This window comes from Rousettus aegyptiacus, unplaced genomic scaffold (assembly GCF_014176215.1).
Source record: "Rousettus aegyptiacus isolate mRouAeg1 unplaced genomic scaffold, mRouAeg1.p scaffold_m13_p_7, whole genome shotgun sequence".
Lineage (NCBI taxonomy): Eukaryota > Metazoa > Chordata > Mammalia > Chiroptera > Pteropodidae > Rousettus > Rousettus aegyptiacus.
Window position 1 is genome coordinate 60298009 of NW_023416310.1, and position 19970 is coordinate 60317978.

Sequence of the window (19970 nt, forward strand, 5' to 3'; positions counted from 1 at the left end):
TAACCCTCTAGGTCAAGGTAACAGTAGCCATTGGGATAATTGGGAGCACGTGAAAGCAGCTAGCACAACACTGTCATCGCGCACTGCTGCTGCTACGGCTCAGTAAATGTCAACCGTGACCATTTCAGAGACCTGAGTTCCATCGTTTTGTTCATTTTAAAGGCCTGTTACGGGGGTGTTTATGTCATCGAAACTATATTCTCTTCGGTGTGGAAGTGTTAATTATATCGATTTTTTTAGAAATTGAAGTGATTTTTATCCAGAGTATTTACACTGTTAGTAGTCTGACACACATATTTCTCTGATGTCCTGCTAAGTGCTGGGCTCCCTTCTGTTGGCCATTAACTAATATTTTTAACAAAAATTCTTCTTTTTCCTAATTAACTTCTTTAAAACCTCGGAGAAATGGAGTATCTGAACTTGCATTATTAAAAATTAAGTGGAGTCTACAGCTATGCTACCTTAAACAAGCCCTATCCTGTCTTATCTCTGGAGCTAAGCAGGGTTGGACCTGGTTAGTACTTGGATGGGAGACCACCTAGGAAGGCCGGGTGTTGAAGATGTAAAAAAAAATTTAAAAATGAGGGATTGTAAGCTGACAAGGTCCTTAAAATCTGTGAGGTCAACCAAGGGTTGTCTCCCCTAAAAAATAAATAAGTAAATAAAAAGTAAAAAAAATGAAGTGGAACTCTCTATTTGTCACTGTTAGAAGAAGAGATTGGAAATGACTTAAAAGTTGAACTGGGTTTTCTGTAACTCAGTGTATTTGTGTTGCTTGTTGTCTGCAGGCACGTCAAGTGGTGACTTTCCCTAAACTGCTTGTGAAAGCTGTCATAAGTTACCTGTTAGGTTAAAAATAAGCCTCCTAAGGTCTAGATCCAGGAAAGTTAAAACATGAACTGTGAGAAATGTCGACCGACAGGGGGAGAAAACTCAGAGTTATTTTGAAATTATAAAATCGACACACTGACATTCTGCTACCAGTGTTAGATACATATGTTTTTTGTATACCTTCCTAAAAAATGCTTGCAGCAAGCATTCCTGTTTAATCACTTCATGTAACTTTTGTTTTATAGGTTGCTGCATATTTATTTTTCTTTTTAATAAGGCAGTTTTCTCATGTTTGCAGCTAGGATTGTTTTAACACATCTTTTGAACATGATTTTTTTATGCTGATGTTCATAATGAATTGTCTGCAGTTAATGACAATGCTTTGCCTTTGATATCATAATTTATCATAGAATTAAAAGGAAATTTTAAATCCCCCATGTTACACAGCTCTTAGCCATTTTACCCATCAGCCTACACCAGATCTCTGTGAGTACAGTTGCAGTTCCCAGTACAGCTTTGGATGATCAGCGTTATAAAGTTTAATTATTTCTAACAGTTGGAAGGTTTTAAAAGTGTATTTATAAGAAAATTATTGCAGCATGCAACTTAATCTTTTTTGAAGGCCCATAATTTCCAAGGTTGTTATTTTCCAGTAACTGTCTATATTCCTTTGACTGCTAGCACTCAGTACTTTACAAAATTACACGTTCTTGGAACTATATGATGGAGAATTAGAAGTAGGCTGTAAGTGTCAGAATATCTGAAGTTTTTGTGTATTTGAAAAGATTTTGTCAGCTGTATCTTTTATTCTTTCTCACTGTAAAATCTTGATTGATATTTGAATGCTCTTTATTTTTGGAAACCACAAATAATAGAAAGATTTCATGATGCTCATGCTTTGGGTAGTTATTACCAGATTCTTAACATAGAGTTTTTTTTTAGCTACTTGATATTGAAGATAGACCAGGAAAAAATTGAAATATTATATGAAATGAAACCTTTCAAATGGACTCTGTGTCTGGTGGCAGCTTATCAGTTAACATTTTAGCTGCAGAAATCAGGCGATAGGCTCGCTCTCTAGCTTTTCCCCCTTATGTGCCTTTTCATATTTAGGTAGCTATTTCACCATCACTTTCCAATGGTGATTTGTCGCAGTTTGTTACATTAACCTGTGATTGTTCTAATCATTTTTTTTTTTTTTTGTGGATAAGGTAAAGAACTTTAAAGCTATTTAGAAATACCTCACATAGGTCTGTGAAGGGAAAACACCAAAAGTAATGACCAAATAAATTCCGCATTTGTGGGGAGGTGGGCACGGTGAAACAGCAACCTCAAATGTAAAACCGAAAATGAGCAAGCATTGTGTAAGCATTCACTGCTCTTACCTTGGTAATCTGTTTTTAATTAGACAATAGTTTTTTTCTTTAAGTCATTATCTCATGGGTATATTTCTATTAAATAACTTTTAAATAGAAATATACCCAAAAAACATAATGGCTTGTTGTAACCCATTACATTATAAAGTGCAATACCATGTGCTTTAATTCAAAGCCATCATGTTACCTGATTAATAAAATATCAGTATCATCCATAGCTACACTGGGTGTTATGGTGGCGACTAGCCTTATGTGGCTGTTTAAATGAATTAACATAGAAAGTTCTGTTCCCCAGTCGCACTAGCCACATTTCAAGTGTGCAGTAGCCACAAGTGACCATTGGCTGACGTATTGGATATCACAGTAGAAAGTTCTGTTGGACAGAGCTGGTCTAGAATGTACTTTCCAAAACCTTAATGGTAGATAATAGAAGAAGCCTTATGCGTTTGTAAGCTTTTTTCCTTATGCTGTACATATGATTGTTTTTTGAGGATTTTGATTACCTTTAACGATCATTCTAGAAGGGTAGTAAATACTCAGATTTTCCCCTTTTTCTCAAAATTCTAGAGGCTTCCCCAAATTTTCTGAAGATTTTTTGTAGCATTTCAGGCTGTAACAAACTGTCTTATAAAAATAATAGTACTAGAGGGAATACTCCTGTGATTTGGTGGAGGTGTACATCGGGCTGTGTGTATAGAAAACGCACTGTTTCTGCAGGGGCAGAATGAAACCTGCAATGTATGCCTAATAGATTTTTAATGGGGAGACTTTATCAGGTCACATTATTATCAGAGACTGTAAATGTCTGGCTCTACATGTTTTAGAGTTTTTCAGAATTCCAGGGATGTGCTATGTTCATTTAGAGCCTACAGTGCTTCAGCATAGTTTGTAGCTGTCATCCACATGTGTCTGGCGCTCTGTCGGCTGCTGAAGTTCTTATTTGCGTTTCAGTAGCAGTGATAGTAAGGACATATGTACATGCTAGGTCTTCCGCTTTCCCCCAGGACCCCAGCAGATGCTTCCAGTTTCCTCACATGGCTTGCTGGGTGGACACTGCTCTCCCCAAGTGTTGGGGTTTCACCGCTCATTGCGGAACAGGCCCAGGGCTGAGCAAGTGCTGGGAGGTCGTTTTCTTGTTGCCTTCACAATTGTTCATTTGAAATTTTCTGGCAATGGTGTGTGTGTATGTGAAATAAAACATGGGTCACGTGGTTCAAGAAATTCCTGCTTTTGTTCCTTGTCATTCTATCTACCCGAAAATACTGATTGAGCAATTACTTTGTAAAGGCACAGATATTTCATTCCTTGTCTCAGTCAGTTTATTACCCAGTTTAGGGAATGTAGACATCTGTTCCAGTCCTCTAGGAATATAAGACGATCTCCGCTATATATTACAAAGTTGGTTTAGACCAAGGAAACAAGTGCATTTGGGGAAATAAGTGCGTGATAAAGAAGGAGAAAACTTCTCCCTTGGCTCAAGGGGCAAAGGGTTTGAATGGCAGATCAGGGCTCTTATACCCTCTCCTATAAAGAGTTTGTACCTCTGAGGATACTGCAGGACTCAGGACTGGAAAAACTAGGATTATTTTGATGTGCAGCCATGAGAAGGGGCAGGGGTGTTATAACAACCTCAGTTAAGATCTCTGTCCATCGATTGTAGGGTGTCCAGTGCCTGACTTCAAGTGAGAGCACAGGAACGGGAAAGGAAGGGGATCTTCTCTGGTTTTGGTGGCCAGTTTGGCTGGCTTTATGGAGTGCTTGTGGGAAAAGGTGGTTCTGTTTACAGAAGTGGCAAAGGTGAGAAGCTCATTTCAGCAGAAATGTGCAGTAAAACAGGGGAGGGCTAGTGTGGAATTAGGAGTTAATGGTTTGGAGGTGCTACTCCAGGAGGCAGAGAGGATATCAGTGCTTAAGAAGCAGAGAAGGCATGTGGAGATGGGGAAGGAGACTGGACGCAGCTGGGAGAGTGGGAAGATGCTCAGCACTGAGAGCCAGGACAAGTCCACCAGGAGGTCACAGTGTTTTTATGTTCTTAAGAAACTGAGGGACAGAGAATTAATGCAGTTTTTTTCTTGAAGATGATGGGGGAATAGTCTTTAAGAAAACCTTAAACTGGGTAATAGAAGCCAGATCAATCATAAACCGTCGAGGATTCAAGGGGTATATATAGCCATTCTGGAAGTTTACCAGTGAAAGTAATGACAGATAAAGGAAGTACAAAGGGACCAAGAGGTCATGTCAGACGAAGGTTTGTTCAGTTGTCTGACATGGCAAATGAGATGTAACACCAAGGAGACAGTGCGGAACTTCCTGAGGGCAACGAGGAGCCCGGAAACTGGTGGGGTTGTGAAGGAAATTGGGGATGAGGCTTGCTCGCTTTTTCTCTTACATCCTTTTTTGTGTTCAGGTAAATATTTCACCATCACTTCCCCATGGCAATTTGTTGCAGTTTGGTTATTTTAGCCTGTGACTGTTCTTATCATATCTTTTTGTGGGTGAGCTAAGGAAACTACTTTTTGCCAGGTAAATGGTATTATCCTTCCCATACCACATGCAGTATAAATTTGACCTTTCTGTCTCCTTGAAACAGGAGTGAATTTGTTAGTGGGTACAGAGAGTGGCCTGATGCTGCTGGACAGAAGTGGCCAAGGGAAGGTATATCCTCTGATCAACCGAAGACGATTTCAACAAATGGATGTCCTTGAAGGCCTGAATGTCTTGGTGACAATATCTGGTAAGTGTCTGTTGAGCGAAGGAGGATTATAGCGCCATTTAAGCAATTGCTTCCCAGCTCTGCATGGCTGGCTTATCTCCTGAAGTAATGAGGTTTACAGTCACGTGGTCAGAAGATGTGACCACGTGTGCTCACTTGACCTCGTCGCCTCTAAAGAGCGGTGTGGAAAAGCTGCTTGCTGCCTACCGGGCTGAGTTCGCCTCACCCAGTTCCTGGGCCTGTGCTCAGGTCCTGTCACGGGCCCTTCGTGCCAAGCAACTGTTTGTTGCCATGATGGTGAAAGCATTGTATTATTTTTTTTCTTTGGCCTATTAACACTGTAAGTTTCTTTTCAGTAAGAGCACTTTTTTTTTTTTTTAATATGAGGTATATATGTTCTCTGTAGAAAGTAAGACAACACTACAGAAAACCAAGTAAGAGGAATAAAAAGTAAAATCCAGAAATGGCGTGTATTAACTCTTCATTTTTTAACTTCTAATATTGTAAGCATACACAAACTCAAGATACACACTTAAGAGAAAAATCTGCATGAAAATGGTTATGCAGTATTTCAGACATCCAGAGGATAATAATGAGAGAATAATATGACACCCATGTACTAGTTTTAACTGATGTTAAAACACACCTTTGCACATACACGTAGCATCCCCCTCCCGTCCACCTGCTCATGCTAACCACTGTCCTGTAGTTAGGATGCATCCTGTCCACTCTTGGTCCAAACCATGTAGCCTGCTCTTTCCATATCTTTAAACTTTCCTCTGTGATACATATTTTACATGGCTACAAAATGTTCCTTTGCACAGATGCACTAAAATTCATTTATTCATCTTCTATTGTAAGTCTTTTGGCTTATCGCTTTTTTCTCTCTCATATAAATATTTTTCACAAATATCTTCGTGACTTACATAACTTTGGCACACAACACGTTTCATAGATCATAATTTTTTAATAATTTATATTATTGCTGGGATCAAAGAACATGCAAAATTATAAGACTTTAAATTGTCTTATAATAACTAGCAGTGATTCTGATTTAGTTATCTGCCAACTGAAGCTTGTTTGTTTATATGTAACAAATTTTTTGCAGTTATTTTAATTTTCAAGTAGACTTTCGGTTGTAAGTAAAGACGTTTATTGAAATCCAAAAATTTTACCATCACACTTAAATGAGAAAACAGCCATTTAAAACTTGTTTGTTGATGGAGAATAAGTTGTAAAGTAGGAGAAAAAATAAATCTGCAGCTAAAAATGGTTTGAACTTCATTTTGTTACACAGCGAACAAGATGATTCCTGAGGATCAATAATCAGCTGATAACATTGATAATTTTTTGGTCTAATTTTCTATATTCTTCTCTAGTAGCTTTTAGTGGTTTTCACAATCATAAAAGTAATACCTGTCAACTGTAGGAAGCTTCAAAACTACAAAATGTTACCCTTATCTCAGATAACTCTTGCTAACATTTTATTTTACTTTTTTATTATGCTTGTAGTTTGTCTCTCTCTATTCCTATTATGACCACACCTCAGTTTATTCACTCATCTTACTATTGATAGATACTTGTGTTGTTTCCTGTTGTGTGGACTGTTAGGGACAATGCTGCTGTCTGCATTCCTGTTCCTGTATTTGGGGGCTCACACACACATTTATATTAGGAGAGAAATCGCTGGATTATAGCAGGGTACACATATATCCTGCTTGAATAGATAATGTCAAGCTTTTCGAAGTGATTCTAACAGTTTTCATCACTAGTTTTTGAATTTTCTAGTTACTTCATATCTTTCCTATTCTCAGTATTATCGCTCTTTTAAATTCTGGACACTAAGTGTGAAATTATATCTCAGTATGTAATTATGTCTCAGTATGGTTTTAATATGCATTCACTATTGACTTAGGCGAGCAAGTACCATTTTATGTATACCCGTGAGATAACTTCCTTGGCCTGTTCTAGTTGCTTGCCCAGTTTTTCTCTTGGGTTATCCCTCTTCTAATTGATTGGTTAAGCATTCTTTACATATTCTGGATGTGAGTCCTTGGTCAGCTATGTAAGTTGTACACATCTCCAATTTATGGCTTGTCTTTTGCTGGATTCAAGTCCCTGCATTTGGTGACTTCTTTACCCCTTTGTGCTGTCAAATGAGAAATAATAGCTATCCTGGAGGGTTTTGAAAATCAGATGACTTAGTGCATGTGAAATATTGGTGGTGTATTGATACTTTTCGTCTACAGAAGTGTGAGCTCTTTATTCTTTTAAAATCTTTTAACTCAGGCTATTCCTGGTGATAAATCTGAGGTTTTGAAAGTCTATCTGAATAGCTTGAATTGAGTTTCTATAAAAACTGGTACAGAATGGTTCCCTTAGGGGGCGATGTTTATTGTTTATTGACGTTTCTTGTGGTTAGTATTGTTATTGATAATATTTATTGTTGAATATGTATGTAAAATACTTATATTTGTGTTTTGCTAGGCAAAAAGGATAAGTTACGTGTCTACTATTTGTCCTGGTTAAGAAATAAAATCCTTCACAATGACCCAGAGGTCGAGAAGAAGCAGGGGTGGACAACCGTCGGGGATTTGGAAGGATGTGTGCACTATAAAGTTGGTGAGTTCCAGGAGACTGGTATTTTTCCACTATTTAATTAGCATTTAATTCTTTGCAGCTTTTAATAATAAACTTGTTTCCGAAGTATGTAGACTTTTTCTGCTATTGTGTTTCTAAGGCGTCTTCTAATCCAGGTCTCGTCTAGGTTCGGGTGCCCCTTAAGCACAGCGCAGTTCATCCCTGCTGCTCATGCGCCACCGTCTCATCCGCACGGTTCGACTTGTGAGACTCTTTACCCTTTGACCTTGACAGTCCACATTCTTCTCTGTAAGATGTGCTTTGGGGTGACCTCTTTAAGGAAGCTTTGCCAAGGAAAGCCAGACAGTTTGGACTCCTCCTTTGTGTTCCAGGCTTACTCTCCATTTAGAAGACTATGGATAGTCTGTGGCAGTTGCTGATAGAATGTTTGAGTTTGCCTAAAGAGCTATGACTTGTCGTGTTGAACTCAGTGCTCTGTGTAAAGCTCCATTGCTCTTTACTAGTAAATGAATCTGGCTGGCCAATCAGTCTTTGATGGCAAAGGTGTTTTTTGATTGTTCATTTGTTGTTTGTTTTGGCACATATGCCGTGGTTCTCATGAACAAAACCACAACAAGTTTTTCTTGTGTATTCAATTTTTTTTAATGGTACTAATGTTGAAAATAAAGGGGGAAATAATGGAGCTTAGTCAAATTAAAGTTTTATGGGAGAGATGACACATTCTAATGCGTCATTTGAAATATTGAGAAGGTCAACAAATGGCCTTACTGGCATAAGGGGCCTACTGAGTGTGGATTTCTGTCTACAGGTTTTTGTTATTGTTTTTGTTTTCTGTTTGTGAAAGAATATACTGTATTCAGTTTCTTTGCTCCCAGGGATCTTACAGGTCTTGACATTGTCTTGTTTATGTAATCTGTCCACAGCCCTCAGTTCATTGGTTAAAAATGATTGCAGGAGCCACCCCAGCCCTGGGACAATTCCAAGTGCATTGGAAAGTACTGCTGTCTCCTTTGGTATAGATTATGGCATTAGGATTTTCTGTGTTGTGTTTATATGAAACACTGTTATTTGTTGAGGTGTGACTAAATCATAGAACTAAAATCACCTAAGGCTAAATTGGGTGAAACAGCTCTTAACAGCTACAGTGTTCACGAATCTCCCTGTAGGGGGAGCTGGGACAGATGTATTAGATGGAAATGGGCTTTTCATCAAAACAAAACGGCAGTCCTCAAGCCTGTCATTCTTACAGAGAAGAAAATCACAAGAATTTTCTGGAGATAAGAGTGTGTAATACCATTCACTTAAATTTACCTTTAAATTAATTAACATGAGATAAACTTTAGAATTTAGTTCCTTTGTGGCACTAGTACCTTCCAAGTGCCCAAAAGCCATATGTAAACCACCGATAAAAAACCTTTCTATTATCACAGAAAATTCTGTTAAACAGCACTGGTTTGGACAACCTCTTAAAATCCTTTGTAACTTCATATTGATGTCGATGACCTATCTGAATAGTGACGGTATGTGGAGAGGTGTCTAACGAGTACCTCTCACTTGCAGAGAAAGAGTCAAATGGCAGCGCAGTCTTAGGTGACTTACAGAGGAGCTGGTGGGTCCATACCAGGCCAGTTAGATGTGCTCAGGCCCCACAGGGTGTCTGTTTTCAAGCAGAGTTGTCTGGCTATAAGAGAGTGGAGGCAGCGTGCGGAGGAGGACACACGTATAGTTGGAGAGCGACTTCCTTTACCGCCGCCCTTTCGGTGTGGCACTCTGGGTAGAGCCCTGGCGGTTAGTTACTACTTCTGTAGATGAGGAGGAGGTTTGAGGTGACACTTGGTCTTATACACAGAAGTAGACAGAGTTCAAACTCAGTCAGTTTGGTACAGCCTTTTGTGTTCCTTGGTCTGTAAGGTCCAGGCAGGGCTCGGAAAAAGCCACATGGAAGATTTGACCCCCTGCTGTGATTCCAGGCTGATTAATCCCAATATTGTCCTTTCAAGGTGATACTGAGGCCTTGAGACCTGAGGGTGGTGTGCCTGGCATCACCCTTGATTATTAAATCTTTGCCATCTAAGAAGTTTGAGAATATTAGGGGAGGTACTCGTTAGTAGTAACCAGAGCGTTGGTTGAGTCCAGCACAGCATCAAGAACTATGGGAACACCTGAGTGATATAGGAAAGAACTTGGAAAGGAGAACGTGAGGCTTGGTCTCGTGCAGCATTGTCTCCTGTTAGGGTGAATAAATCAGTAGAAGGCATATTTATAAAGTTTGAAGAAGACCCAAAAGAATTTAAGAGTTCCATCTTGATACTGACCTACATTTTTTTTTCATGTTTGTTTTCAGTAAAATATGAAAGAATCAAATTTCTGGTCATTGCTTTGAAGAGTTCTGTGGAAGTCTATGCATGGGCACCCAAGCCATATCACAAATTTATGGCCTTTAAGGTAATAATGTCAAGTGCACTTAGAAGTAGCATGAGCCATGCCACTGTGACCAAAAACCATGAACAGTTGAAATTGACCATTTAAAAGCTGAGTACTGGTAGAGTGTGTAGCTTAATCATAAGAGAGGCCATCCCCAGTATAATCAGCCTAGCTACCTGCTTCCCAAGCCCTTGCAATATGAGACGGAGAGAGCTGGGTGTCCGGCAGACACCTTGACCAATGCGCCAACATGGGAATGGAGGGAGACAAAATAACACCACCCCCATTTGAAAGGCAACCCATGACTTTCCTCCTAAAGCCATGTATGTGTATAAACATTTAAATATGGTTTTGATAATGAAAAAGTGTCCTCCAATAGGCAGCTTTAAGGTATATATCTATTCAGTGGAGTACTAATTTAAAATTAAATTACAGAAATTCTTAATGACACAGGAATGTGTATTATATAGTAAATAGGAAAAGTTAAAAATATGTACAGTATACCATTTTTGCTTAAAGAAAAAGTTGCAGAAAAATATCAATTATTTTATATGGGTATTTTTATTATTTTTTATAATTTTAGAGTTTGTGCTAGATATAAATTTGTGAAATTCTTAGTTAAAAATGGTATTGTGATATTAGATATTATAAATAACTTAATAACATTATTCCTAATATTAGACACAAAACCTTAAGTATAGCACCATAGGACTATTTAGTGCAAGGCAAGAAATTGAGAATTTTTCATCTACAATGATTCTCTTTATTTTTTAAAATAGTTTTGATTTATTAAGGGTAAGCTTCAATTATTTGGAAAGTTTACACATGTAGATTGCTTATTGCTGACTCCCAGTAAAGCAAGCTAAAGGAGGTTACCATATTTGCTTTAAAAAGTCAATCTACATATTATTGACTGAGAAATAATTAGTTATAAAATTATAATGATCTTCTGAGGTCTGCTCTTAATATCCTTTATGTTACAGGTACTGTACTAGTCACTTTTAATGTCTTATTTCAATCTAGCTTGTGAGCTGTAGGCATTGATATTTATGAAGAACTAAGGCCATCCAGGCCCGTACGTGTCAGCTTTTTGTCACCCTATCGCTCTAGTTAGAAAATGGAAGTAGAAGTCTAAAGTATCAGATAGAAGTCAGGCAGTGACTGTGATGATCATATGATAAAATTCTCAGTATGTGACTCCGACAAGCACCACCCCCCTCCCCCACCCCACCCCCCATATACTGTCTGCATTTGAGTAGTTGAACAGTATGCTGTCGAAGGGCCTGATTACCCTACTTTGGGTGTTTTTCTCACCAAAACGACAGAATAGTAAGTGATGGAATAGTGTTCTTGGGAAATATCTCTAGATGCTCCTTAACAGACAAAAGCATAGTAAAGTAAAGCCTTATTTTGTGTATTTTGCTTTTGTTTGTTGCCAGGGCGGCTCAGTAATTAAATAACCAGGCCTTGCTTATCTACTGTGATCTGTTAGAAGTATGTTCTGCTTCGTCTCATGGCTTCTCTCTTGGTTACCCATTTGTAGTCATTTGGAGAATTGTTACATAAGCCGTTGCTGGTGGATCTCACCGTTGAGGAAGGCCAGAGGTTGAAAGTGATCTATGGGTCCTGTGCTGGATTCCACGCTGTTGATGTGGATTCAGGATCAGTCTATGACATTTATCTACCAACACACGTAAGAAAGAACCCACACTCTATGGTTGGTTGACTGGCTTCATTTTGTTTTGACTTTTTCTTTACTCTGCTTAGTGAACTAACACAAGCAGGGATCCCTTACGTCCCCTGGTATGGGGGTGAGTATTTAAATGATGCGCCGTTCTCAGTAGCTCTATGCTCTGAGACAAGTGGACATAGTCTCTCCTGGCTCTGTGAAGCCCCCGGAAGCTCCCTTGCCCTGGCTTTGACTAACATGGGCTGGGTGGGGCCAGTTGCTGGCAGGTCCGAATGCCCCTGGGTTGGAGGTGGTTCGAGGAACATAATTTCTTAAATAGAATCCACAATCGAAACATATCCCAGGGACCTCAGAAAATGTGAGCTGGTAGAGCATATGGCCTGTAAAAGGTCGACTTTGGCATGTAGGTCGCATGGGTTTTCCAAAACGCCATTCCTTCACTGTGTTTGTCACCAGGAATATGAACCAGTGCATTCGCCATGACAGTCTTACTGAGCACTTTCGTGTGGACAGAAATAACCACAAACCTACTCCCTGTACTGTGTCCCTCTTCTCTAGATCCAGTGTAGCATCAAACCCCACGCAATCATCATCCTTCCCAATACAGACGGAATGGAGCTTCTGGTGTGCTACGAAGATGAGGGCGTTTACGTGAATACCTATGGGCGGATCACCAAGGACGTGGTCCTGCAGTGGGGAGAGATGCCCACATCTGTAGGTGCGCATCGTGCCGAGCACAAGGCAGCGTTTATGAAAGTGGGGCCTTCTCTAACCTGCGCGGTTTTGTCATCTTTGTCTTGCATATTGTTCACACCTTTTGGCCATTTCACATAGTGCTTGGCAGAGATGGTAGAATGTTAGCTTGTAGACATGGGACTGGTCACAGTCTATTTCAGAACAAAGTCCAAGTAATGATTTAGTACTCTTAGAAACTCTCGTCATCCTGGTCCTTCATTTAAGACATCCAGGGAAAACAGGACAGATGTGATTGTTGACTGATTGTGGAAAGTAAAGGAAGACAGGCGAGTGGCAGAGCCGCACCAGCAACACGGCCTCTTGGGCTCCTGGGGCCACATAGGCAGATCAGTGGGAAGGAAGGTGGAGATGTGAAATTTTTATGACTTTAAGTTCATATTCCTAAACTATTTTGGTTTCATTACACTTAAGCTTCTGCCTCTGTCTACTGTCATTTCCTTTTCCTGCTGTCTCTCATGACTGGTTAGATGAAAAGAGAAGCACTAATCTCTGAACTCTGTAGGTCAGCGCTCAAGATAAGTACAAAAGGGCTCAGGGAGATCAACATATTCAACCATTGAGTCAAATTACCACTTCCCAGGCTAGACCATAAGGCTACAAAGGCAGAGTTTCTTTAAAAAAAAAAGTCTTTAAATGCTAGACAGTTGGGCATGTGGTTGTGTGTGGGGGGGGGACATGAGCAGCATATTTCCATGGCTGTTTCCTTGTCTTTAACATTAGGTGTTTTTCCTTTTCTAAAAGCATATATTCGATCCAATCAGACGATGGGCTGGGGAGAAAAGGCCATAGAGATCCGGTCTGTGGAAACTGGTCACCTGGATGGTGTGTTTATGCACAAAAGGGCTCAAAGACTGAAATTCTTATGTGAACGCAATGACAAGGTAACGGTGTCCTTATAGGTTCTTTTTAGTTGCTTCTCTCTTTTACTAGTGGTTTATTTTCCATGGAGTTTAGTGAAGCTTTTTCCTGGGGTTTTGATAGATTCTAAAATAATTCAAGGAGCTTTTTAGTAGTAACTTTTTAGATCTGTTTATGGGGTTTGAGGTGTGTGTATGTATATATGTGTGTGTGTGTGTGTGTGTGTGTGTGTGTGTGTGTGTGTGTTTGCTATGAGGGGATAGATTTATCTCTGCAGAAATCATCAAATATTGGTTTGTTTGTTTTTTTTAAACCCCATTAGGTGACCTGTCTAAACTGTGTTTGGCTTAGGAACAAGGAAGGTTAAAGCTGCCAGTCTAGATGAATGGCTTCTTTTGTGATTAGAAGCAACCAGACATACAGATTCGGGTAGAAGGCTCCTCTCCCTTAACCTATATCAGAAAGACACACTTGTTTGTCTGCCTTTTGAGTAGTCAGGTAATTTCCCAGTTTGCCTGTCAAATGTCTAACGGTATAAATCATTTAATGGAGAATCACCAGTGTCTCTCTTGCAGCCAAGACCCTAGGGTAGTCAAGCTCCAGGATAAAAACTGTTGTTTTTCTGAATTGACCATGTCCTTGTGGTCTTCTTGTGCTACTCACTCCCAGGGAGTCCCTCCCAAAACCAGCCTTGGAGTAGAGCAGACAGACAGACAGACAGATGGCCTGTCCCAGTCTGCTTTAGGAAGGACGTGGAAGGGAGCTGATCTTTCCTCAACTTTCCTCTCCTGTCCACTTGGACAGAAGCATGTCTGACTGCCTGAGGCAGCCTGCTCCCCTTATGTTCCCATTTCTTGCTTTATGTTCAAATACTGGAAACATCCAGCAACCAGGCTTCAGGTTGACTTCTCAGATTAGATTTTAAATTTTGACGTGACAGCAAAGGGCTGTAGATCTCTCTGGCAGCTGGTCGTCCTGCCTGCCCACCGCCATGCTCAGCACAAAAGCCACGTCACCACGGACCCACTTTACCCTGCAGTCCAAAAGGTCACTCGCTCTAATGGAGTTGACATTCGTTTCCTACATAATCTCTCCCAAATCTTTTATCTTGAAAATCCATACAACCTCAAACCTAATCCAGGATTTTACCAGCTTTTTGGCATATATTTTCTTAAGTATATTTAATGTAGCCATAGCCATAATATTCTTTGAACTTTAGGTATTTAAGTAATTTTATCATTCATGATGTCATATCCCTTAAGGTTTACTAATAAAAGGTACAAAATTAAATTACTTTACAGAATCATGTGAAATAAGTAATACATTTTAGCCTTATTTTTTAAAAGAGAAAACATTAGGTTGCTGAGGAGCCTTCCCCATTGCGTATGGAATTTTATAAACACACTTTTGTTTAGAAGGCGTCCACAGTGGAGGTAACAGAAGTAGCCCAGTTTTAGAACCGTCATTTCTTTTTTTGTTTTGAGTTCTCACAATATGGCAGTACAAGGAGTTAGTTGTTATAAACATTGGCTACAGAAGATCACTCCTTATAAATGAGAAATTGACTCCCCTCTACCCCAGATTTTCTTTTGCAAAGAGCCTCAGCTTGCCGAACGCGGAGGTGTGGTGGAGGTGTGGCGGTCGCTTGTGTCCCGGGGGACCTGCTTGAGAACCTCAGGGCGCCTTGCCCCGCTCACGGCACACCTTTCTTTTCTCTTGCCATTGCAGGTGTTCTTTGCCTCTGTTCGGTCTGGTGGCAGCAGTCAGGTTTACTTCATGACATTGGGCAGGACTTCCCTTCTGAGCTGGTAGAAGACGGTGGTGAGGATCGCCGGCCCCCAGAGCCCTTGAGGTCCTGAGAACTCGGAATTCCTTGCAACTGGAGCTCGGCACTGCAGCGGGGCCGCCCAGGACAGCTGTGCGCACAGACCCGCGTGTGGGCTTCTTTCCTCCCCTCCTTCCCGCTCCGCTCTCACCAGTTTACCCCCATTCTTTTCTTTTCCTTACTCACAAATAAATCAAGGCTGCAATGCAGCTGGTGCTGTTCAGATTCTACCATCAGGTGCTATGTTTGGGATCAAGCATCAGACCAGAAAGCAAACGCCTTTCCTCAGCTCCAGAATTCCCTGTCTCTGAGTGACTCTGTCGTGTGGGTGTCTGAAGGTGCAGACTGTGACCATGCCATTGGTTTGTTGGAAGTGGGCACGAGGAGGTGTAAAGTGGTCTTGACGAGTGGTTTGCTGAAGCAAAGAGCAGATTTAATATAGTAACATTAACAATGTATTTAATTGACATTTCTTTTTTGTAATGTGACAATATGTGGACAAAGAAGAAGGTGCAGGTTTAAGAAGTTAATATTTATAAAATGTGAAAGACACAGTTCCTAGGATAACTTTTTTTGTGGGTAGGGCTTGGGAGGCGGGTGGGTTGGTTAAGGGGGTCCCGTTTTGTTTCTTTGGATGTTTTTTCTTTGGCTTGGCCAAGAACTCAGTCATTTTTCTGTGTACCAGGTTTTGCCTAAATCACGTGCAGATGGTTCTTCAAGGAAAAAAAAGAAAAAAGAAAATGCGTGCATTTGTATAACGGCCAGAACTTTGTTGTGTGACAGTATTAGCGCTGCCTCAGTTAAAGGTTTAATTTTTGTTTAAACCTAGAAGTGTGACAACAGTTTTACCACAGTCTGCACTTGCAGAGGAAAAAAAATTTTTTTCAACCACATTTATTTTTTTTGCCTACCTCATTGTTTTTAATGCATTAAGAGGTGGTTTAGTTTATGTGTTCGGGGAGGAAAACATTAATGTTTAATCTTAATACCAAAACTATCAGATTGAAGATTGACTTTTTTGTCACAGGTCTCAGTAGACACAAGAGAAATTGTCCTCGAGGATGGGGAATAGCCACATGGTCGTATCATGCTGACTGATGCAGTCTGCTTTCTCAGTGTAGAGAGCAGGGCGTTTCATTTTCACCACAGTCACCATTAGTGGTTGGTGGGCGGCTGCAGACTCCGACGCAAGAGGCCACACTCAGTTCGGGGTTTGGTAGCAGACAGGCGGTCGCGTTAGAGTAGCCACACAAACTGTTCAGTGTTGCAGGAGCCCTGCAAGGGTGGGGGTCGGGGTAGTTCCCTTTTCTAAAAATGCAATGCACTAAAAGTATTTTAAGAATGTGTAAGCTGGCATCTCCCTGTGTTCAGGTGTAGCTCAAAGCCCTGGCTTTGCCTGTTCTCTTGTTCTCTCTGTTTTAAAACCAGTTTTGCTTTATGAATATGTTCACGACATTTGTAATAAATGTCTTGGGTAATAATTTGTTTCATGGCTCCATGGTCACTCAGCTCCTCTGAGGTTATCCATCTCTTCTTGGTAAAGGAACAACACTCAGTGACACAGTTCTGCCATCCTGCTCTCCTCTTGTTGGGTTCCGAGGGGGCAGTGTTCTGATGGCCGCTTTAAATTTGTTCAGCAGAAGCTTGGTGTTCCATAGGCTTAATCCTCCTTGTGGTTAATCTTCTTTGATAACATGAAAAGGGGTGGGGGCGGGCGGGAATCTTGCCTCCCAAAAATATAACAATCATTTTCATCCATTTGCCAAGGCTTTGCCCAGCATTCCCATCTCATTTGACATCCATTTTTACTGCTTATTCACTTCCTCCGGGCTCAGCATTTTTGCCAAAGGCTCTCCTTTATTACAAAACCCTAGTGAAAACCATATGCACTCAACAGATGCAGGAACAACAGCTGGTACACACCCACAGAGGCAAGATGCGCTGAGAAAGCCTTTCTTTCGGGAGGACAAGGAGAGGGGAGTGGTCTGTCCATCAGCGTGACTCTGGCTTTGTGCTGATGTCCAAAGCGGAAAGACCTAGCTCTGTTCAACAAATCTGTAGTTACCGTGGCAAAGACCGAACAGGTAATCCCACCTTGGAAAAGACTTTTGAGATAAGCCAGATTCCATCACCGCAGGACTTCAGACAGAATCAGATTATTGCTGGCGATTTCCAACGTACATTTTGGCTTTTCAAGTAAAATGAAATGTACCAACAGTGAACACGTGTGCATGGCAAGAGGCAAGAAAACTATGGCTGGGTCTGTTCTAGTCCTTCCTGTGGCTTTAGAGAGGTAGAAGTTGGGCAGATATCTTTGAAAGAATACTAACCTTCAGATTTCAATATGAAAGAAATAAGGGAAGAGGTATTATAGTCTTGATTATCCATAGATTTGAAGCGCAGTATGTATAACTCAAGGGGCGTCACACAGAGAACACAGAGGGTGTTTCATTGGAATTACTGAGTGGTTAGAACTTGACAAAAACTGGATTCTGCTTCAGATGTGCTGGGGTCTGAGCTCAAGTTGGAATTGTGCCTGTCCTGCCCACAGCCAGCCCAGGCACCCACCTGGCCCTCTCTTGGTGTTTTGAGTTGAAGGGGATTGAGCTCATCAGAGGGCCTAACCTACTGGCAGCCTGTCCGTGAGGGGTGGGCGCCTGGTGTGTGCCTGCCTTGGCTGTGGTGTCCTTCCCTTCTTGGCCTCGCCGCCTTGTTGGCCAGATTGTGTTGCTACAGCTTCAAGCAGGTGCCCAATTAGGTCTCTACGTAAAAAATGGTGAGCTGTTGAAGTCTCGTTCTTCCAGAGAAGGGATGATTTTCCTTTAACAGGGTAGTAATTTCACAGTAGTGCCAAGATGGCAAAATTACGGTAGAAAACAGTGTTACGACAACACCATTAAATACGGAACACTGAAAACTATCACAGCAGTGCTCTTCAAAATAAAACATAAATATGTCTCTGGGTTTAGTCAAGGCTTTAATAAATAATGCCTTTCTGTATTTAAATCTGAGTAACTATTGAGTGCAGTGTTTTTACTTTTTTCTCATGCACGTGATATGTTGGAGAAAATGTTTACAAACATGGTTTTGTTATACTAATGTGCATCACATATTTATGGTTTACTTTTAAGTGACTTATTTAATGGGTTATTTAGGTCTTAGTTGTAGTCCACTTACCATGATTCTTAATCCCTAATTTGCCAATTATAAATTTGCTGAACAGCAATACAGATGACAAACTGCATAAAATTTACTAATCACAGAGTTGCAAAACAGACTGATGGCAAGTACGTGGCCTTTTTTTTTCCAGTGCTAACTTGTCTTCTGTGTATTATGAAAATTACTGTTGTTCCTACCCTGCCCCCCCCTTCTTTTTTCCTTAAATAAAGTAAAAATGACACCTATTTTCTGTGGCATGAGTTTCAAATATCCTGATCCTCCAGAATGTTTTCTTCCTATAAAGATCCGTATTTTATGCACACCCCGTTCCCAGGGCCACCCCTGGCTGAGTGGCTCCCGTATCCTGCCATCTCCCATGACAGGGATTGCCCAAGGGGTCACCAGGCATGAGTATGAAAGTGGTGAACAGTTGTTCAAAGATCTCAGTGAAATTGGGGGTGAGCTTGCATCACCATGTTCCTACAGCCAAAAAGGAGAAAAGCTGAAGAAAGACCGTTTTAGTTTTGCAAGTCTAAGGTGGGTCAAAAGTAATAGCATCATTTCTGTACCTAATAGGACAGTGAAAGTGCCCCTTTCTCAAGATGGTGTATAGATACTAGCATAGGTCTGATTGGAGCTCCTTCAGTATCGGGTCTGTGTGGCTGAGCTTCTGGGCTGTGCCCCATCGATGCCCCACAGGTTTTGCAGGAGGGGTGGCCGTGGACAAGTCGGGCCACGTCATCAGGGTCAGCCCCTTGCCCAGCCTCCAGGGTTGCAGAGAGGTGGCCATGCTTCGTTTTCACCAATTGTGTTAATCAACTAGCTCCTTTGTGTTTCATACTAGAAACTTGTCATTTCTCTTAAGGTGAAAATAAAACGGTAAATACCTACATCACCAAATGAGTGCAGTTTTTCTTTTTCTGCTAGATGCTTGTTGCAGCTTGTGGGTGGTTGGGAGCAAAGACCTGGCGGAGCGCTTGTCCAGGGCTGCCGGCCAGTGTCCCTGTTCAGCGCCTTCACTAGTCGAGAGTTCGCTTCCGCAGAGCCACCGAGCCAGCCCTGGGACTGTTGCCAGCTCTGCTTTGGCGTCACATTCAAGAGTTGTATTTACAACTTTAAAAATAAAACTATGCTTTACTGTAGAAGTAGGAGCTATATTTTATGAAATAAAACAGTTAAACATTGGAATTAAATGTTAGGAAAAGTAATTACATTTTTTATGGGGAAGTAACGTGTTCAGATACTAGGTTCTCATACCTGGTGTACCTCTGCCTTCATCTTTAGGTGAATCATGTTATATCCGTGTTTCAAAATCTTCTGAAGCTGCCACTCTGTTTCTGCCTCACCTAACTTCCCTGTGCTTCCAGCCCCAATCCCTGATATCTGCGAATGGTATTGCTTTATTCACTATTTGGCTCTGTCTGAATACAGAGCCTGCACTGAGATCAACTCTCGGATTCATCCATGTAGTAAATCCTAACTGTTCTCAGTAACCACCTGACATGTAGCTGGCACGGAGCAGATGCACTTGGAAGTTCCTGACGGTTTGCTGAAATAACATGAAACTCAAAAGCCTAATGTTAATCCAAGGGAAAGCCAGCCCTCCCTGGGCAGTGTGGGAAGTGCACTGGTGCAGCCAGGCCCCCAAGGGGGAGGGGTGTGGAACTTGTCTCAAGAGCTCTGTTCCCCCCCAGGCACTGGTCCTCGGCAGTCCTTGTGGCTGCAGCCCAGCTTGCT

At 41.1% G+C, this 19970-nt stretch overlaps 1 protein-coding gene across 40 annotated transcripts in view; it reads left to right on the forward strand.

Moving 5' to 3' along the window:
- MAP4K4 (mitogen-activated protein kinase kinase kinase kinase 4) overlaps nt 1-18478 on the forward strand; it is a 173148-nt gene extending 154670 nt beyond the window's left edge. For 24 of the 40 annotated variants that reach the window (XM_036224529.1, XM_036224520.1, XM_036224521.1 and 21 more), the window contains 7 exons: nt 4798-4941; nt 7408-7542; nt 9866-9966; nt 11489-11638; nt 12194-12353; nt 13133-13272; nt 14978-18478. In XM_036224529.1, coding sequence (XP_036080422.1) covers nt 4798-4941; nt 7408-7542; nt 9866-9966; nt 11489-11638; nt 12194-12353; nt 13133-13272; nt 14978-15061 — 914 coding nt within the window. In that variant the 3' untranslated portion in view covers nt 15062-18478. Of the gene's footprint in view, nt 1-4797; nt 4942-7407; nt 7543-9865; nt 9967-11488; nt 11663-12193; nt 12354-13132; nt 13273-14977 lie in introns of all 40 variants that reach the window. The other 16 variants (XM_036224528.1, XM_036224517.1, XM_036224519.1 and 13 more) reach the window with 1 other exon arrangement.
- The last annotated feature ends 1492 nt before the right edge of the window (nt 18479-19970 follow it).